The following is a 20,358-nucleotide window of genomic DNA, read 5'->3' as shown; positions in this document are numbered from 1 at the left end:
CTGTTTTTATTGTTATTTTCTTTGCTCTTCTCTCCCCATGTGTTAAGACCTTGTTTTTGTGTTACATGTTCCAGAAATCTTTCAGTGTTTCCTCTCAGCCCGTGAAGTAGCTCGTAGCCGAGATCGAGATAGAATGAACAGTGGGGCAGGGTCTGGGTCTCGAGCTGATGATCCACCTCCTCAGTCTCAGCAAGAGCGAAGGGTCAGCACAGACCTTCCTGAGGGTCAGGATGTGTACACTGCTGCCTGCAACTCCGTGATCCATCGATGTGCCCTGTTAATATTAGGAGTAAGTCCTGTGATTGATGAGCTTCAGAAGCGAAGGGAAGAAGGACAGTTGCAGCAGCCTTCCACAAGTGCCTCTGAAGTGGGTGGACTTATGACCAGGTGGGACTGACTAGAAACTTAAAACATTTCTCTCCTCTCTTTGTTTCTTTATGCATTGAAATGGTTTATTCTCACTTATTGTATTCTGAAATTAACACAGACATGGAGGAGGAAATACAAATTGACAAGGATGAATTTAATGTAAAGAGTGATACTAATTCAGCCTGGAGTATAAATTTCTGATTAAATGAGGAGGCACAATTTTTCACACATATAAACAACAGTAGTTGATTGGCATAATTCCATAATTTAGTGGCATGGAAGTTATTCTGATGTAATTGAGAAGGACTTTGTGCTTAGACCTGACTGAGAGCCAGGGTTTTCCATTGACAGACATAATTACTCCTCACTGTGTGTGTGTTTTATCTCTATGCTGCTAGTTCCATTCAGTTTTATGTTCACTAACAGTCCCAAATCGAAAAACTTTTCTTTGTGCATGTGAGACAGGAGTGAAAGTCTTACTGCAGAGAGCCGGCTAATCCACGCAAGTCCAAATTATAGACTGATCAAATCGAGGAGTGAATCTGATTTGTCTCAGCCTGAATCAGATGAAGAGGGTTACGCACTGGTAGGTATACCTAGATTTAGTAAAGAAGGAATTTTGTATAGCTACGTAAGACTTTGGTTAGAGTAAGTAATGTATGTTTGTTTTAGACATACAAAAACTCTTTTAAAAGAACTTTTAAGAGAAATGAGATAACTATATTGCATAGGTATGTATCATCTGTACGTTAGTGACTCAGATATCTCTCTTTAGCTCTGACTTGTTCCTAAACTCCAAATTCACGTATTTGACTCCTTGATGGACGTTCTACGTGAACATCTCAGGTGACCACAATCTTAACCTATCCAAAAATAAACTCATTTTTCTCCTAAACCTCTTCTCTCACATTCCCTATCTTAGTAAGTGTTACTATTAACTATCCAGGCTGGAAACCTGGGTTCATCCTTGACTCTACTTTTTCTTAATTCCTGGTCCCTGCAACCTCCTCACTCCCCACAGTCCAATTAGTCAAACCTTGAAAATTTTACTCTTAATATCTTTGTACTATGTCCTGTCCATCCCTCTTGCCACTGCTCTGTCTCAAACTTTCCTTCTCTTTTGCCTGGCCTGGTACAAAAACCTCCAAACTGGTTGCCCCATCTCTTGTCTTATGCCCATCTTCAACATTTCACTAGAATAATATACCTGAAATACAAATCTGTTTATATCTCCTCTACTTAAAATCTTTCAGTAGCTCTCAGTTCCCTATCAAAAAAGCCTCAGGACCTGAACTGCAGGCATTTAAGGTAAAAATCAAAGAAGTGAGATGCTGATTTATATAAGAAGTAGAAAGTAATACGTGCTATAGTGTGATGGGTAAAATAAATTACAGAATGAAAACTGTCTAATAGTTAGCTTCTATTTGAATAGCTTTGGACTTAGAGTTGATAGCTGGATTTTCATTTTGGCTGATCCTCTGCCTTATATGTGAATCTGTATGTGCTACTTGACCTCTCTGGGCCTTAGCGTCCCATTGTATGATGTGAGGATAGTAGTGCCTGTTGTGTAGGTGGTAATGTGTTAGACTTGACTTCTGAACCTGATCCTACTGATGGATAGCTTTGAGACCTTGGTCATGTCACATGATAGCTCAAACGGAAACTCTGGGTTTTTTGGACTGAGTGATTTGATAAGATTCATTTTTAGCTCTGAAATTCTTCTCTTATGAATTGAGAAACTGGATGTGAAAATAGTTTTGAGAAGTATAGAGTGCTAAATAAACATGAAGCTGTTGTTTAAAAGAAACTTCTAAGCATGAAAGATTCCTCCTCTGAGGAAAGTTGAACAGTGTCTTCAAGCAAGTTTCATTGTATGTTTTTGTTTGTTCTTCCTCCATTTATTCTTCATTCCCGTTATCATCTCTGTGCTCCCAGTTCACGTTCCCAGTCTTGCCGTCTACTGAGATTCCTCTCTGTCCATTTATTTTTCCAAGTTGATCAGTCTCATTATCTAGTCTCCTAGCCCTGTGACAATTTTATAACAGATCATGTCACTTCTCTCCTCAAAACCTCGAATGACTCTACTATTTCTCAGAGTAGAAGCCTAGGTCCCTGCAGGGGCCTATAAGACTCTACCTATCCTGGCCTCACTCCTCTCTGATCTCCTCTGCTGCTACTCTCCTTCTTGATGACTCCTTCTGCCACACTGACCTCTTGGCTTTTCCATGAACATACCACACGACTTCCCCATAGGGCCTTTACATGGCTGTTTCTTCTGATTGGAATACTGCTGTCTGTAGGCAAATCCCCTCGCTTCAAGTCTTCGTTCTGATATTACTTTTTCAGTTACACCTACCCTGACCACTCTATTTGAAATTCCAGTTTGCTCTCCTTTCCAGATATTCACTCCCTGTCCGCTTTGCCTTGCTCTGTCCCCCTCACCCCCCGGCACCTAACATTATTTATTTGCTATATTTATCAGTTTCTCTTAGCCTACACTAGAATATAAGCTCCCTGAGGATAGAAGTTTTTGCTGTTTTATTCACTGCTGTATCCCAAATACCTATAGTGCCTGGCACACAGTAATCAGTCATTAAATATTTTTTGACGAATGAATGTCTGTCTAATCTATTTTGGTAAAATTTCTGTGCCTGTTTGTTCTTTCCACTCTTCAATTTAGGCCCTTGTTACTTTTGCCTGAACTGGTAGTTTTCAAACTGATCTCCCTACTTTTTCTAGTTCCTCTCCTTTGATACTGCTCCCAGAGGTAGAGCTCTTAAAAATGTACACAGTGGACTTCCCTGGTGGTGCACTGGTTAAGAATCCGCCTGCCAATGCAGGGGACACGGGTTTGAGCCCTGGTCTGGGAAGATCCCACATGCCACGGAGCAACTAAGCCCGTGAGCCACAACTACTGAGCCCGCGTGCCATAACTACTGAAGCCCACGAGCCTAGAGCCCATGCTCTGCAACAAGAGAAGCCACCGCAGTGAGAAGCCTGCGTACCGCAATGAAGAGTAGCCCCCTGCTCGCTGCAACTAGAGAAAGCCCGTGCGCAGCAACGAAGACCCAACACAGCCAAAAATAAAAACAAATAAATTAATTAATTAAAAAAAAAACACAAAACACAGACACACACATAAACACAACAAGAACAACAACAGAACACCTGCTGGTCATGCTACCTTCCTATTAAAAAAAAACCTCAGTGACTCTGCACTGCCTACCCAGAAGTCAAAGATTCTGGAACATGTTGCTTGCCTGCTTTTGAAGCCAGTTTTCCCCTGCGGTAATCTGCATTTTTGCCATAGCCTAGTAGTCCATCTGCCAGACTCCAAACATACCTCTTGAGCCTCTGTTCAAGCATTGTTTGCCTTAAATGTCCTTCTCCTGGGTTTTGTTGATGAAGTCCTGCCTCTCTCTTAAGGCCTGGTTAAAATGTCATCTCTTCCAGAAAACTTTCCTAAGATTACTCACAGTGACTCTGTCTGTTATTTACATGGCAGTTTGTTAGTATCTATAATAAACCACTAATGGTTTGTCTCATGTTGGACTTACTTATGTATTATTAGTATTTCTTTCCAGTAGACCTCTTAGAAGGTCTAGAGTTTTTTTTTTTGTTTTTTGTTTTTTTTTTATAAATTTATTTATTTATTTTTGGCTGTGTTGGGTCTTCGTTTCTGTGCGAGGGCTTTCTCTAGTTGTGGCAAGCGGGGGCCACTCTTCGTCGCGGTGCGCGGGCCTCTCACTATCACGGCCTCTCTTGTTGCGGAGCACAGGCTCCAGACGCGCAGGCTCAGTAATTGTGGCTCACGGGCCCAGTTGCTCCGCGGCATGTGGGATCTTCCCAGACCAGGGCTCGAACCCGTGTCCCCTGAATTGGCAGGCGGATTCTCAACCACTGCGCCACCAGGGAAGCCCCTCTAGAGTTTTTTTAATGTCCCTCATGTCTCCTACATTGTGCTTTGCATATTGTAAATGACTGATAATTCATTTCAACTGAAATGAAAGATAAAAGATGAGGATAAATGTAGTTAAAGTGGCATACATTTTGGAAGCAAACAATGAAATCTGACTTAGTCACAATAGACTCTATTGATTTTGACCTGGGGCAAGACACTTAACCTTTCTGAGCCCCAGCATTTTTATCTTTGAAATGGGGAATACCGCTGCCTGTTACACTTGCCTCAGCTGGGTTGTTGTGAAGAACAAGTTTAGTGATACAATTTAAAACATGTTGAAAGTTATGTTTTCGAAACATAATGGGAAGACAGATAAATGGAAGTGGGTTGAACCTAGATATAATTGCCACGTCTAGGTTCTGCAGAATTTTAAAAAGATTAAGAAACACATTTTTGGGCAAGATGGACTCTTAATCATCTTTTCTTATGGAATATTTAGAAAGGTAGTGTCATAAAAGGTGGAAAAGTCAAGAACTAGAGCAGATTCTGTTGTGGGTGAGGAGACTTGAGCTGAACCTTCAGGCTGAGCCTCCTGTAGACTAAGAGGAGCAAGCAGTGGGGGCAGTGTGGGATTTTCCAGCTGAAATATGTTACCCTTCTGTCTGAGGTTATTTAGGATTATCATTGATGTCTTTGACATCTAGTAGTACTAGTTTATCTTGAATTGTCAGTGAATGAAATGCTTTCTTAAAATAACTGAAGTTAACCAGCTTAATGTTAAATCTGAGTTTTAACCTTCTTTCATAAAGAGTATTATGTGATATATTATCTACTCTGTCTTAGTGACCAGAGAAACCTAAGTCAACAGTTACACAGTTAAACCCAAGTTTAACTGTTTGATTGACCCATGTCATACTTACCAGCATTTCTTACTACACTCTCCTAATCTAACCCCCTCATTTCCTTACCGCCCTCTTTCACAAAGGATTTGATTTAGCATACAAAAATAAATACTATTTATAAAAGTATAAGAGAACGAATTAGGGCTAAAAGAAACTGAGAGAGGAAAATAAAGCCCTGAGTAAGATTTGTACACCTCCACACATATCCTGTGATGTTCTGCTAGAGATGGGCCAGCAAATAGGAAAAACATGAGTCGCATGATTCACAGTGTGTAAAAGATAAAAACAAACCAGGTTTTCAAGAAAAACTCAGATATTTTTGGTTCTGAGACCTGAGATAAATTTCTTCCATGAGCCCTCATGGCAAAGGTACTGTGTAATAAAAATGTTATATTGCATGAGATGGCATTGTCTTCAGGAACTGTTGTGACAACTGTTTGGTGTTTTCTCCAGCATCAAATGGCCTGGGAACATACTTATTTCTGGTGTGTGTGTGTATATATGTAAAACAAAATGTATTTATCCACAATGTGGGTACGTATGTCTATATGTATAACCAGGAAAAAAATTTCTAAATGACATTTCCTAAATGGGTCTGTTTTGTCACTTCTGCAGCCTTTCTTCTTTGCCACCAACTTTTTTATTGTGTGATAAAGTGCAATTGAAATTGCTGAGACCATAATGTCAAATCTGTGCATAAATCTAAGTCATGGGCTTGTATATGGTTATCTGTACATAGAGTAGATAGTTGTCACCAGTGCTTCCCCACCACACACACACACACACACACACACACACCCCCACACCCACACCCACACACACACACACATATATATATATATATATATATATATATATATATATATATATATATATATATATATATACTTCCTTTCTTCCTGAAAGCCTTCACTGTTTTATTAAGCTGACTGCTGTTTAACCATTTGAGATTTCTTTATTTTAAGAGGTTTTAAAAAACATTTTAAAGTTTAGGACTGTGTTATTCTTCTGTTAGTGTGGATTCATCAGATTCTTTTCTTCTATACACCTAGCCAAGGCTGATAGTTTTGAAAAGAATGGAAAGTGAGGATAGAACACGTAGTGATTTTGGAAAATGGGACTTTGCTACAGGGGCTTTAGGCATCTAGAGGGTATTAATAAGAGATCATACTGTGTTAGGAAGATAAAAGACAAAGGTTTCAAAGAAGAAAAAGGTGACAACAAAGAACAAGTTCTGCTACTTTACACTGTTAATTAATGTGCATATTGACTTGTGTTTTAGTATCTCAGAGTCATGTGCCTGAGCTGTTTTCAGTGGGTTTTTAGAGACTTTGTTCTTAGCCTGACTTGACTGGTAAATAAGTAGCACATTGCTATAATTATACAGATTACTTTTTATTTTAGTACTCTATTAAATCTTAATCTTAAATAATTTTCACAATTAAATTTTATTATTTATTTTTAACTTAACAGAGTGGAAGACGAAATGTTGATTTGGACTTGGCATCGTCTCATAGAAAGAGAGGTAAGTATTAAATATTAAGTATCTGGTTAAGTAGCTCTTTTTATATCTGATATATTTAGATCTGATTGTCATTGAAACATTATTGCAAAAAAGTTAGAAACATTTTATCAGAAAAGTTAAAAGGAAGATCATATTCTTGAAAATATACACCCTTAAAGATCTGGGAATGTCTAGGAGTTAATAATCAGTTCTCTTTCTCATTTGTCATGTTTTGACTTTTTAGAAGTCCCATGGAACTCTGGAAGCAGTGCTTTACATTGTGGGGGATTATGGACATAATTTGCCATGCTTTAGCTCAATGGTATAGTTGAGCTATACCACTGAGCTAAAGTATAGTTAGTTAATGGTATAGTTGCTATAGTATAAATGGTGTTACAGGGAGAACTCTTTACCCCATTCACCTTTCATACACACATACACACTTTCAAACTGAAAGTTTCTAGTTTTTTTCCTCTTTGCCTCTCAAGATATAAAGCATGTAAGAGATGAACAGATGATTTCTAAAAATAAAATTTTCCCATGAGGAACAATTTTAGAGTTCATCGAGAGTTAAGTTCATTTGCTAAAAGCTGTATCTTAATGAATAATATAGTTAACTCTTGTTTATATGTATAAATAGATGGAAAGAACAGCAGTTTTAGATAATACAAATCCAAGGTAACTAAAAACTCTCCAAGTATTATTCTCTATTAATTGGCACTTTTATTAACCCATTTTTTCTGTGGTTGTGAAAACTTGAAATGTTAAAAGTTGCCACTAGTGGAAGTTTTCTAAAAGCCTGTAGGAAAACCGTTTTTTGCCATTATATTGTCTTTTATATTTCAGAATTGAACCCTTCTCTTGATAACCTCCTTGGCAGGATGTTAGGTTCTCTACAGGAAAAAAAGTGAGAAGTAAGGGAAGATTGAGGAATGAGAGGAAGAAATGCACCCACAATTTTTTCATTTTTATGTTTATAACTTAGAGGAAATGTTGGTATTTATAACTTAGAAGAAATGTTGGTACTTAGAATACTAAGAATGATTTTTTTTTTGAACTATTAGGAATTATAGGGACTAGAGCTGGTGCTTTCTTTATTGAAAAGTCTTTTAGTATTATAATGTATCAAGGTTCCAAAAAAAATTATAGGGTATTTGTGATATCAAAGAAATTAAATGATGTTTAGTATAATGTGCAATATGTATTTTATCGTTTTCTAATTCTTTGAAAATTGGCAATTCATGTGCCATAATTAGCCAGAGTATCCTTTTCCTTAACCACTTGAGTTAGGAATTAAATTTTTGGAACGATTTTCCCTTTCTAATGTTGGTTAGCTCAGGCAAAGATTGTTGCTATAATTTCTATGTTATATTAATGAAAAGATGGCTCCAAACTTATTGAGTAGCATAAGGGATCCAGCCTGTCGTTTTAAGAGCTTCCTACTATACTAATTATGTTTATAAGTGATAGTCTGTTGACTAAAATTACTTTTTTCTCTAAGATCTTTATCATGCTTATGGAAATATAAATTTGCGATTCAGTCTATGATAACTGTGTCAGCATGTGACAAAGTAATCTTTGGAAATAAAACGAAAAGTGGTATTTTTAGCTTTGAAATAAGAATAACCTAGAATTCAAGTGTAAATTACTTAGGAGGAATTAATATGACACTTTAAAGTAACTATTCTAGAGTTGCTGCCTGTTCACAATTTTAAACAATTGCCCTATAAGTAGGTGTTGATTTCCTGTAGTTTTAGAGCTAAGTAGATACAACTGAATTAAGCCATTAATCCAAATTTGTTTATGGGTAAACCAACTTCTTCAAAAGCTCAAAGTAGTACCAAGACCTATTAACTTCTTGGAATCTAACTTTATTTTGTTGGAAACAGAAAGGCAAACAAACAGGACCTCATGGGAAAAGTTTGTTTGTTTAAATTACCCATTTAGGAAGTTATAATAGGGAGGCAAACTAGTTATGCAAATTATCATGATATCACCTAATGTGGTACCAGTTTATTCTAGTAATCATTGCATCTTAATGTTCTCAGGCAAAAATTTTGCTGATAGCTTTGTTCCTAGGAATAGGTGACTAGAAAGTAGAAGGAGTACTGTTCTAGGAAGAGCAGCAAAAATAGTTTTCAATCTCAGGAATCCTAGTGTTTGTGGATTAAACAATGAAAATGTATACTTAATATCATGTATTTAATTATAATGGATTTCTTTCTTTAAAAGAAATTAACATTGAAAATACATTTGGGATGTTATATTTTGAAAGAAATTTTTAAAAATCATGTATATTTAGAGACTACCCTCTGACCACAGTGGAATTTTTTGTTTTGTTTTGCTCTTAAATGATGATTAAAATAAACCACCCTATTTTTTCCTTATTTATTGTCAATATGGACCAGATGTCATAAGCCATAACATGCCTATCTTCAGTTGGTCAGATGAACCTACCAAGTCTGAGAACTTTTTGGAGCCATTCAGGTGTTCTGATTCTGACTTGAGCTATGAAGGACAAGCAGATGTCCAGCCAAGTGAGAATTCTTCTATGTGCTTATTTACCCCTTTCCAATATTTTGAAGAGGAAATGTAAACTTTTTTCCTCTCACTTTCCTTTTTCATTTATTAGTCTAGTGGTCCTGAGTTATTAAAAGTTTAGTAAGAGAAATTAGAGATAACAGTGTTTAATTACATCTCGTTTACTGAAACTAAATGGATGTATCAATGACAATTAATGGTTGTATACACATTGCAGCTGCTCTTAATATGCCTCCAAAGACTCCTCCTTGAGAGGGCCTAGTGCCTATAATTTCAGTATTTGACATTGGGGATTCTGGAATTCATGCTGTTGAACCATGATTGCTTCTTTTCCCCTCACTCCAGTTAATGTGTCACAGTTGGTCCAAGCAAGTGAGTATGGTAGGAAGGAGTAGAGCAAAGTGAGCAAATAAATTGAGCTCAGCCAACTTGCTCGGCTCTTTAGAGGCATCAGAGCTAAATTCTAAATCCAAAAATGTCATCAATTACTTTAAAAAGAGATGACAGGTGGTACATATTTCTGCTTAGCACCTCAGAAGTAATATGAAATTTATATTCATTAAACACTTAAAAACTGCTTATTATATGCCAGGTATTGGTCTAATCACTTCAAACATATTAACTTATTTAATTCTCATAATAGCCTGTCAAAATTCTTGACAAAACCTGTTAAACATGTTGGTATTTGGGTACTTTGATAAATACTTAAAAGATTTGCTGTAGTTGTGCAGAACTGAGCTTGTTCTTCACTGAAAGACAATATGTTTTTGCAGATACTTAACTTTAGTTTTTGTATTTAAGCTGAAGCTGATATAGTGAAAAATGGTGGGGATACCAAAGCAAAATTTTAAGAAGGAACGTCATGGTTTGACTTCACTACCCCGCCCCAGATCTTTAAATATAGTGTTAGGGTTTTATTGCTAAATAATATTGGAAACATTTATCAACATGTCTGTTTCATGGTATAACTTGTATGGGTGAAATGCTATTTTATCTGTGCATTTCGAATTAGATTATATAAAGAAGAACAAATGTGAATGTTGTCTCCTGTATCAAATTTCTCCTTTTGTCTTCTGATTCTTGTTGTGGTAGTGTATTTACTCCTTTTTGGCCAGTTGAGCCCCAGAAAAAAGAAGAGCTTCAAGCAAGTACATGATGGCATGTTTAATTTTTTTCCCCTTTTAGCTTGCCTACATATTTTATGGTTTATAAAGTATGTATTGCAGCTCTGCCATGTTCATTTTGAAAATTCCATTTAAGAACCAAAGTTGTAAGGACAAGTAAACAATCTCAAATTTCTTGTTGGACTTTATATTTTCTTTTTATAGTAGGAGACTCTGAATTAATATTAAGTAAGAATTGGGCTCAGTCACAATTACTCTGTAGAGGCTTTTGATATGCTTTTCAGACACAGTATTTCCTATATTCAGATAAAACAACACAGAACAAATCAGTTGTTAGGTTGTTATAATTTTTTTTTAAGAATTAGAGGTTTTTCATCTCTCATTTCCATATTGTAAGATTTTGTGTTTCAAAGTATTTTTGATATCAACCTAAACATTTTGGTTATAATTATTTAATTTATTTATTTATCCTATTGCTTTCAGATAGTGTCTTATTCTTCCTTATATTTTATTCATACAAAGTTTTGTTTGGCTTATATACTTAATAAGTTACATGTTTTAAATTAGGGGTCAACAGACTGACTAGTGGGCCAAATCTGGATTGCCACCTTTGTTTGAAAGTATAGTTTTGTTGGAACCCAGCCACACTCATGTATTACCTATGACTGCTTTCACACTACAACAGCAGAGTTGAGTAGTTAAATGAATAGTGAATGACCCACAAAACCTGAAATTATTTACTATCTGGCTCTTTATAGATAAAGTTTGCTGACCCCTGCTTTAAATTGCAGAGAGGATTTAATTTGGGGATTGGCCACCTATTCCATAGAATATTTTGGAGTATTTTAAGGCAATTCACTACTTGCAGTTTCCTCACATATTGAGCCTTTGCGTAGGCAGGCAGTTGAAATTCCCATGGATCAGTGATTTGTGAGTTGATTAACAACAGGAATGTGTAAGACCACCTCCCATAAACTTAAGGAATTAGTGTTATTAATTTAGAAAAGATCATTTTCTTTGAGCCTCTGTTTCCTCAACTGAGGCAATTGGACTAGATAATCTTTAAGGTTGCTTTTACTTCTGTGGTTCTAGCATTAACTCTCTGCACATTTTATTTTCATTTTGAAAAGTAATTTATAAGTATTGGAAGATGGAATAACTTTTTATTCTGAAGTTTTATTATTGAACCAACAAGCTCAATGCTAAGAGACAAAAAATATCATTTGTAAGTTAAGGTTAAATCCAGAGTCTGAATTTGGGATGCTTAAGGAAGTGGAAAATGATTATTTCTTTTTTTTCTTTTTTTCCACATTAGCCCCTCCTTTATTCTTTAAATATCATTTTAATTTAATACATTATGCATCCATGACATTTTTCTTTGGATTTTTACCTTTTCTGTTTTACATGGGAAAATATTCAGCTATACAGTTTGGGGAAATTTTCAGATTGGTTATTTTTTATGTTCAGTAGAACTGAAAATCCAACATTTTTTAATCTTAAGAATTCTTGCTAAAATATAGAAGGCAGATAAACCATATATTCTTTGCCATTCTAAATTATTTTAGTAGAATGCATATAAATTATTTCATAGCTACTTTATAATATTAACTGCCTATTGTGGATTTCTGTGTCTCATTTTGAAGTCCTGGGGTTTTCCTGACATCAGTGTAATAATTCAAAAATAAGTTATACAATCAATATTGTATTAGTTCATTTTCTCTGTGGGCATTAGTGTTTAAGTAGTCCTCTTCCCAAATCTTTTCCATCTAGTATGTAACAAATATACTTTTTGTAATGCATATTTTATTAAGTACCTCAAGATTCATTCCTAATAGAAAAATTTGGTATATTCACAGAATGAGATATTATACAGCACTCAAACAAATGAACCATGGCTACATGGAATAATGTGAATGAGTATTAGCAATATTATACTGAATGCAAAGTAATGTCCAAAAAGACTACATAAAATGATACTTTTTTATAAAGTCACAAACAACTAACACTAAACATTATTTGTCTTGGGAATACATATAAGATAAAACAATATTTAGCAACAATAAAAGCAAAGGAGTGATAATGAAATCCTTAGGTGGGAGGACACAGGGGAGAGATGGGTTGGGGGAAAGAACAGATAGATAGTATTCTGCCAGTTTTCTAGTTCTTGTGTTCACATTTATTATAAATAAATATAAATACAAAAGCAGGCCATGCATGGACCAGTGATGAGAGTATATCATGAGCCAAGGAGTATGATTAATTTAACTCATGTACCTGAGATCAGTTAAATCGAAAAAGACAAAACGTGTAAGAATTAGACATTTATATATTTTTTTAAAGCCACTATTGGCACATGCCTTGGACAGTTGTTGTGATAAAACATATTAACATTTTTGCTGTCTAATGTAAAGATTTTAGCCTAGAAAATGCCCACTGGCAAAACTAATGGTATTATATTTAGCCACTGTTGTTAACACCACTTGGTAATTTTATGTAGCTATCACTTTATAGTTAACCTTATATATTCTTGTCTGTGAAACTTTGCCTCCTTTATATAGGAGTTTCACAACCTGAAATAAATGTGCATATTACACAGTGAAAATGTTCCTTATATTAATGAAACCAAGGGTGATATTTATGTCTCCTTTTTGTGTAAGTTTACTTGCCCTTCTGTATTCATTTTTTGGTAATATTTCATTGCAGATATGTACACATTTTGCACAGTCTTAACTCACCCTTTGCAATGATAATGTTAAATCAGATGAAATCCTATTACTATTAGGTCTTACCAGCAGTGTCCTAAGTGCCGAGTTCCATTCTGGTCATAAATGATGGTCTGGTTTAATACTGCAGAGCATTTTAAGCTAAGCATTTTGACAGCAGCTTCTGCCTTTCTTTTTCTTGTGGCAACGTGTTGCTAAAGCGCTTACAGAGACACTGGTACATTAAACAGGGCTTTCCCTTTGTTTTCTTACATTGCTGTAATTTTTGTTTGTTTGTTGTTTTTTACCAAAGCATTTTGCTCAGATTCACTTAATGCATGCATGTATTCAAACAGTAGTATCCATTTCTCACCAGTCGGTATGATAGCAACACTCAGCCCTCATCTAGTTTCAGAATATATGCTCTACTTGGTCATCACTGATGCCTTTTTGTTCTGTTTGTATGTAGGTCCTATGCATAATCAATTGGAAACCCTGAGCGACTCTTGGGCGCGCCTGAAACATAACAGAGACTGGTTGTGCAACTCCTCTAACTCCTTTGAGTCTGATTTTGATCTTACCAAGTCTTTGGGAGTTCACACTTTGATTGAAAATGTTGTAAGCTTTGTGAGTGGAGATGTGGGGAATGCCCCAGGTTTTAAAGAGCCAGAGGAAAGTATGTCTACAAGTCCCCAGGCCTCCATCATTGCAATGGAACAGCAACAGTTAAGGGCAGAAGTAAGTCTTTGATATTTACTACTTGTGAGGGACTATGGAAACTTAAACTGAACCACTGAATGTACAATTGTAGGAAAAACTTTTCCTTTTCTTCTATTCCTTGCCTCCCCCTTTCCTTCACTTGAGCTTTATGATGTTTCTATCTTAACCAAAGCAACCTGATAGTTTGTTTGAAGTGAACAATAGTGCACAAGATACTCTAATCACTAAGTCTTTGCTTGTCTCCTAGAAACTAGAGTGAGATTTGTTGGTGACCATGCAGATCTGCTCTTAGAGTCCCCATTTTTGACCCATTTGTCTCCATTTAAAAAGGGCTAGATTAGAACACCATGCTAATAATGATAAATGCTAAAATTAGTGAGCATTGCCTCCAAATATCTCCCTCAAAATATTTATTAATGATTGTGGTTTTAACATGTCCTCAAATTCTTTGATACTCTTCCCTCCAGGAGGTGGAGCTTGATTTTCCTCCTCTTGAGAGTAAGCTGGAATTAGTGACTTAGAGCTAACAGAGTATGAAAAGGGAAAAAAAATACAGTAATTTTACATTGCAGAAACCTGGCAGACATCACCTTAACCAAGTGATCAAGATTAATATCACCAATAATAAGTTATGGTGATATCATGTACCCTGATAATAATGTGATGAGAGGGAGACTTTATAGTATTCGTCCCCAAATCCATACCTGTAGTCCAAACATGAGAAAACATCAGGCAAACCCAAATTGAGGGACATTCTATAAAATACACAAACAGCCCTTCATAGACGTCAAGGTCATGAAAAACAAAGACAGAAACTGTCACAGACTAAAGGAGACAAGACAACTAAATGCAACGTGATATCCTGATTTGGATCCTGGAACATAAAAGGGACATTATGGGAACTCTGGTGAAATCCAAATAAATTCTGTGGTTTAGTCAGTAGTGTTGTACCAATGTTAATTTGTTTTCATAAATATACCATAGTTTTGTAAGATACTAACATTAGGAGAAGCTTGGGGAAAGGTATACAGGAACTATCTGTACCATCTTTACAGTTCTTCTATAGATATAAAATTATTTCAAAACAAAAAGTTTATTTTTTTTTTAAAAAAGGAGGGTAGGCCAATGGACTGCTGTGGTGGATATTTGTCTTCCTAGGGAAGATAGAGCCAGAAGTTCAAGAGAACCACAGAGAAACCTTTTGGAAATACTTCTAATTCTTGAACTAAAGAGTATTCATTCTATATAATGTTATAAGGAAAGGAAGCAGTATCCATACTACTTGATGCTTTTGAAATCACGTGTATCTCCTCATGAGCATCACAATAGCTCTGTGAGTAGATTAAAGTACTATTAGCCTCATTTTATACATGAAGAAACTGAGACTCAGGAAATTGAGTTTCCCAAGGCTACACAGTCGTTGGAATACTCTGGCCCTGAAACTAGATCTCCTACATCCAAATTTACTACTTTTCCCATTGTACTGTGTAGCCTCTTGTATAATAGAGATCTTAGAGATATTTTAATTTGTAAAGTCATAATAGTAAAATAAATGTTTATCTTAATAGAATAGATTCCTAAGAAATATCAGAATTTTCTGTGTGCTAAGAAATATATTGTCTGTGACGTACAGAGTTATTTGTGTCTCAGTTCAGTGAAGAATTCTAAAATATGTTTATTTTACTTTTTCTCAAGCTTCGTTTAGAGGCACTTCATCAGATCCTTGTACTATTGTCTGGAATGGAAGAAAAAGGTAACATCTCTCTGACAGGAAGCAGATCAAGCTCAGGTTTCCAGTCATCCACTCTGCTCACATCTGTGAGGCTGCAGTTTCTGGCAGGGTGTTTCGGTTTAGGCACTGATGGACACGCAGGAGCCAAAGGAGAGAGTGGTCGATTGCATCACTATCAGGTAGATGACAGAACTGTCATGCGAGGATGACACCTTTCAGTATATTCAGACTTTAACTGTATTTTTACAACACCAGTTTAATAATGCTAAACTTTTTGGTGTTTAGAATTGAGGTTTAAAAATATAAAGACCTAAGTGACTTAAAGATACCTCATTGGTTTAGTTTCTTGAGTATAGCTGGGGTTAGATAAGCCATTAGGTAAGCCATGGTACTATTGTACTTTTAGATTCTTTGCTGGCTCAGTTTTATTAACCCTTAGCCAAATTGCATAGAGGTAGATCTCAGTTGGGATAGGGATTGGTGTTTGGGAGGATGGGTTTCAAGAATTTACATTTTAGACTTGATCATTTTACCTAGTTTCTCTGATTGCTTGAACTGTTTTTTTGAAGTGTTGTCTTTATGTCTTCCATGTTTAGAGAGGAAAAATGCTTTGTGGGAAAGGAGACAGATTATATAGAATCAAGAATTTTCAAGCATTGAAAAATAAATTTATTATAAAACTTTTATATACTGAAATATACTAAATAATTAAAAACCACCATAGGGCTCTAGCATAGGCTAGGAATAAAATGCTTTTACTTTCATTTGGGTAGAAAGTGTTGTTGTTGTTAATAGAAAAGGTAAATCTTTGTGTGTAATTTAGGATGGGATCAGAGCAGCTAAGAGAAATATTCAGATTGAAATCCAGATGGCTGTGCATAAGATTTATCAACAATTGTCTGCCACTCTGGAGAGAGCCCTGCAAGCAAACAAGCATCACATTGGTGAGTAACTGCACATGCAAGTAACATTTTGGCCTGAGGTTATGCTAGGTAGCTAATGTTCTGTGTTTAACATTAGGTCAGCTTATAGGTAAAGAATAAATACTTGAAAGTGTAATAGTGTTCCATACTACTATTTATATTTTGGAATATGATTTATTTTAGTAAATGCTTTGTTAACTTCAAAGAGGATTCTCAACTGCCTTTCTTTCTTTCTTCTTTTTAGAAGCCCAGCAGCGTCTCCTTTTGGTTACAGTTTTTGCCCTGAGTGTTCACTATCAACCAGTAGATGTTTCTTTGGCGATTTCCACTGGTCTGCTAAATGTATTGTCGCAGTTATGTGGCACAGACACCATGCTAGGACAACCTCTTCAGTTGTTGCCAAAAACGGGTGTTTCCCAGCTAAGCACAGCTTTAAAAGTGGCTAGTACAAGATTGCTCCAGATTCTAGCCATCACTACAGGGTGAGCATTGTAGATGTCTTGGTAGAACTGTGTGGGGCCTGGTCTTTCACATTTTAGTGATTTCCATTTCACCGTTATCTCCTTCATTTGTTTAAGCACATTTGCCCTTCTGTGTAATTACCATTTATTTTTTTCCTGTTATTTCATGTAGGACCTATGCTGATAAACTGAGCCCCAAGGTAGTTCAATCTTTGTTGGATCTACTCTGTAGTCAGTTGAAGAATTTGTTGTCCCAGGCCGGTGTACTACTTATGGCCTCTTTTGGAGAAGGAGAAGAGGATGAAGAAGAAAAGAAAATTGACTCTAGTGGAGAAACTGAGAAGAGAGACTTCAGAGGTATCTTAAATCTTTTTTCTCTGTCATTATTAACAAGCATTTATTGAATCCACATTGTGTGAATATCATTAGAATGTAGAGTTCTTTCTGTTGTGAGGCATGAGAGGATTTTTATTTGTTCATTTAGAAACCCCTTTTTTCTCCAAATATGTATGGTTTAGAGGTGCCTCTGACTGAACTTCCTCTCCTTAGAGTTGGTTAACCCTGATGTAGCAACTGTACCACTCAGTGTCTAAGTTCAGCCTCTCCTTGGCTGTTGTGGCTCTAGAACTTAGAGGTTCTAGGTGACTGATTTCCCCAGATTCTGTTCTTGTAGCATTTGATCCTGACAGCCCATCTCTTGGGTTGCATTCTTGTTTTAAGTGTTCCCCCAGGACCAAGGGTTTTAATATTTGGGAATTGGATTAGAATTAGGGGAGCTGAACTTCTTGCTAGGCTGTTCTGTTCTCTAGTCACTAAAAAATTCTTCATTATACTTAGCTGTAATAATTTTTGCTTGCTGTAATATGGTCATCTCCTTATAGCTTTTAAAAACTGTAGTGAACATTGTGGGAATTCCCTCGTGGTCCAGTGGGTAGGACTCTGTGCTTTTGCTGCTGAGGGTGCGGGTTCAAGCCCTGGTTGGGAAACTAAGATCCTGCAAGCTGCATGGCGCAGCCAAAAAAAAAAAAAAAAAAAAACTATAGCGAACATTGTATTTCAGTAGAACGTAAACCCTGAACAGGAGAGTGAACATTGTATTTCAGTAGAACGTAAACCCTGAACAGGAGAACTACTATACATGTCTGTTATATATTAAGGGAATAAAGGTCTAAAACGGGTCATTTATTCGATGTTTTATTACCATAATAAGCTCTGGGAGCCATTAAATCCTTTCTGGATCAGATAGATAGATAGATACATAGATAGATAGATAGATAGATAGATAGATAGATAGATAGATAGATAGATAGATAGATAAAAATAAGAGTAATAGACCCAACCTTCCAAGACTGTTGTGAGAATTAATTTAATACTTGTAAAGGACTTAGAGCAGTGTCTAGCACATAGTAAGAGCTCAAGGAATGTTAATGTTAATATTGGAATATTATAATAAATAATATTTAAATAAATAAAGTAGTATTTAATATTAATACTGTATAGATAGGTGGGTGGATAAAGGAATATGCTGGGGATACAAAAATGACAAAACATTATCTCTGCCCTCAAGGACCTTCTAGGGAAATGAGGAAGGTAGATGTTTAAACAGATAATTACAGTGTAATACAATAAGCTCAGAAGAAATAGCTAAATCTCTTAGGTCAGAATCTAGGAGGATGTATGAGTCTAATTTAGGGCTAGCTTTTGGTTTCAGAGGCTGAACCTCTGGCAAGTTACTTTTTCTTTATATAGCAAGTATGTTGCTTATACAAAGAGCATGGGCAGACTCAGAAGGTATGATAAAATAAAAACAGGCTTTTAATGCCACCTCCCTTTTTCCTGAGATCCAGTTTGGGGATACAGGGTTGTTTCAGGTAGTAGTTTCTTACCACTCTGTTGAGTACTGCACATATGGACGGCAGGGAAGACACAGTAGAGTTACTTCTCAGCCTATAGCTCCCCAAGAAAACTGGATCCTTCCATATCCAGTAAAACAAGAAACTGTGATGAATCTCAGCAGGTGTAACAGCAGACTGAGTCCACATCCATTCCCCTCAGGTTGCACCCATTCTATTTATGGGGATGGCTGGGAGTGAGACAGATTCTAGTCAGTGGTGGCCAGGCATTCAGAGACAGGTGGACCAGGTATTAATAACTCCACATACTCTCTAAAATACTTAACTGAAAGTAAGGTGTACTCTTCATTTCAAACGTAGTACTGTTACTGAAACACAAACTGTATCATCAAGTTGTATTAACCAGCTTTATATTTAAGGTCTCCAGGCTTTAATTAATTTAATTAATTTAGTGTCGTGTTACAGAAATACTTGCTGGGAGTGAGAGTGGGGTAGGATGGAGGCCTCCTAAAAGAGATTTTCCCAGGGATCTCTACCAAGAGAGAAAGTTTCATGGAAGAGGTAGCTTTGAACTGGATTTTGAAGGAATGTGTAGGAACAAGGTTGGAGTGAGATGTAGGTACCTAGGGCAGACTAATAATTTTATATTCTTCAAACTAATATAATAAATGTTTGTATATTAGCAAAGACTAAAGAAGTAAAGAAGAGGTAGAGTACTGTGAAGAGGAAATGTAGAGAAGGAGCTCTTAGCTTTTTCTCTAATTATCCCTAGCAGGTTAGTTCTATCATAGACCTGCACACCCATCTCAGCAAAACAAAAGCCCTCTAGTTAAAGAGATGTCTATGAAGATAGATTAATGGCTATTCAGACATGCCATTTGGCAGGGGGTGGTCTCCCCTCTATCACAAGTGATTTGTCTGTGTATTTCTTAATTTGATGTGCCAGGATCTCCCTGAAAGGAGTGCCTGTCCAAATTGTTATGATTTTCCATGTTTTAATGCCCCTTAGGGATTGACATTCTGGGAATCTACCCCACTGGCAAACTTCTTCACCCAGGCTTTGAGTGGGTCTTAGCCAGGCTAGGGAGGTATGAAAGTTGTTGGACGATATGAGAACATGGCATGTTAGAGGAAGAGCAGAAAGTTCTTTGGCTTCAAAATGTACAGGGGGGAGGGAAGCTATTAGAGAGAAACTATTAGAGAGGTGATAAGAGTGTTGATACTGGTGGGAAAATTGGGATGACTGTTTAGAGCAAGTTTGTGGAAAGATCCTTTACATAGAGTTTAAGGTCAGGCAAACCAGACCCAGGCCTAGAAATTTGTTTCTTTGTAGAATATGAAAACACAAAGTCTTTTTTAGAGATTAATTCTTTTTTTTTTTTTTTTAATATTTATTCATCTATTTTTGGCTGCGTCAGGTCTTAGTTGCAGCATGCAGGATCTTTTGTTGCGGTGCGCAGGCTTCTCTCTAGTTGTGGCGTGCGGGCTCCAGAGCACATGGACCCTGTAGTTTGCTGCACGTGGGCTTAGTTGCCCTGCAGCATGTGGGATCTTAGTTCCCCGACCAGCGATCGAACCCATGTCCCCTGCTTTGGAAGGCAGATTCTTAACCACTGGACCACCAGG

General features: G+C 36.5%; 1 protein-coding gene across 7 annotated transcripts in view; it reads left to right on the top strand.

Moving 5' to 3' along the window:
* HERC1 (HECT and RLD domain containing E3 ubiquitin protein ligase family member 1) overlaps positions 1–20,358 on the top strand; it is a 213,478-nt gene that overhangs the window by 100,727 nt on the left and 92,393 nt on the right. For all 7 annotated transcript variants that reach the window (XM_068553272.1, XM_068553278.1, XM_068553309.1 and 4 more), the window contains exons 23-30: positions 75–387; positions 835–955; positions 6,646–6,697; positions 13,513–13,781; positions 15,459–15,674; positions 16,319–16,439; positions 16,663–16,900; positions 17,052–17,236. In XM_068553272.1, coding sequence (XP_068409373.1) covers positions 75–387; positions 835–955; positions 6,646–6,697; positions 13,513–13,781; positions 15,459–15,674; positions 16,319–16,439; positions 16,663–16,900; positions 17,052–17,236 — 1,515 coding nt within the window. The remainder of the gene's footprint in view (positions 1–74; positions 388–834; positions 956–6,645; positions 6,698–13,512; positions 13,782–15,458; positions 15,675–16,318; positions 16,440–16,662; positions 16,901–17,051; positions 17,237–20,358) is intronic.

The sequence above is a fragment of the Eschrichtius robustus genome, chromosome 1 (genome assembly GCF_028021215.1).
Source record: "Eschrichtius robustus isolate mEscRob2 chromosome 1, mEscRob2.pri, whole genome shotgun sequence".
NCBI lineage: Eukaryota > Metazoa > Chordata > Mammalia > Artiodactyla > Eschrichtiidae > Eschrichtius > Eschrichtius robustus.
This window is presented reverse-complemented; position numbering and strand designations above follow the sequence as displayed.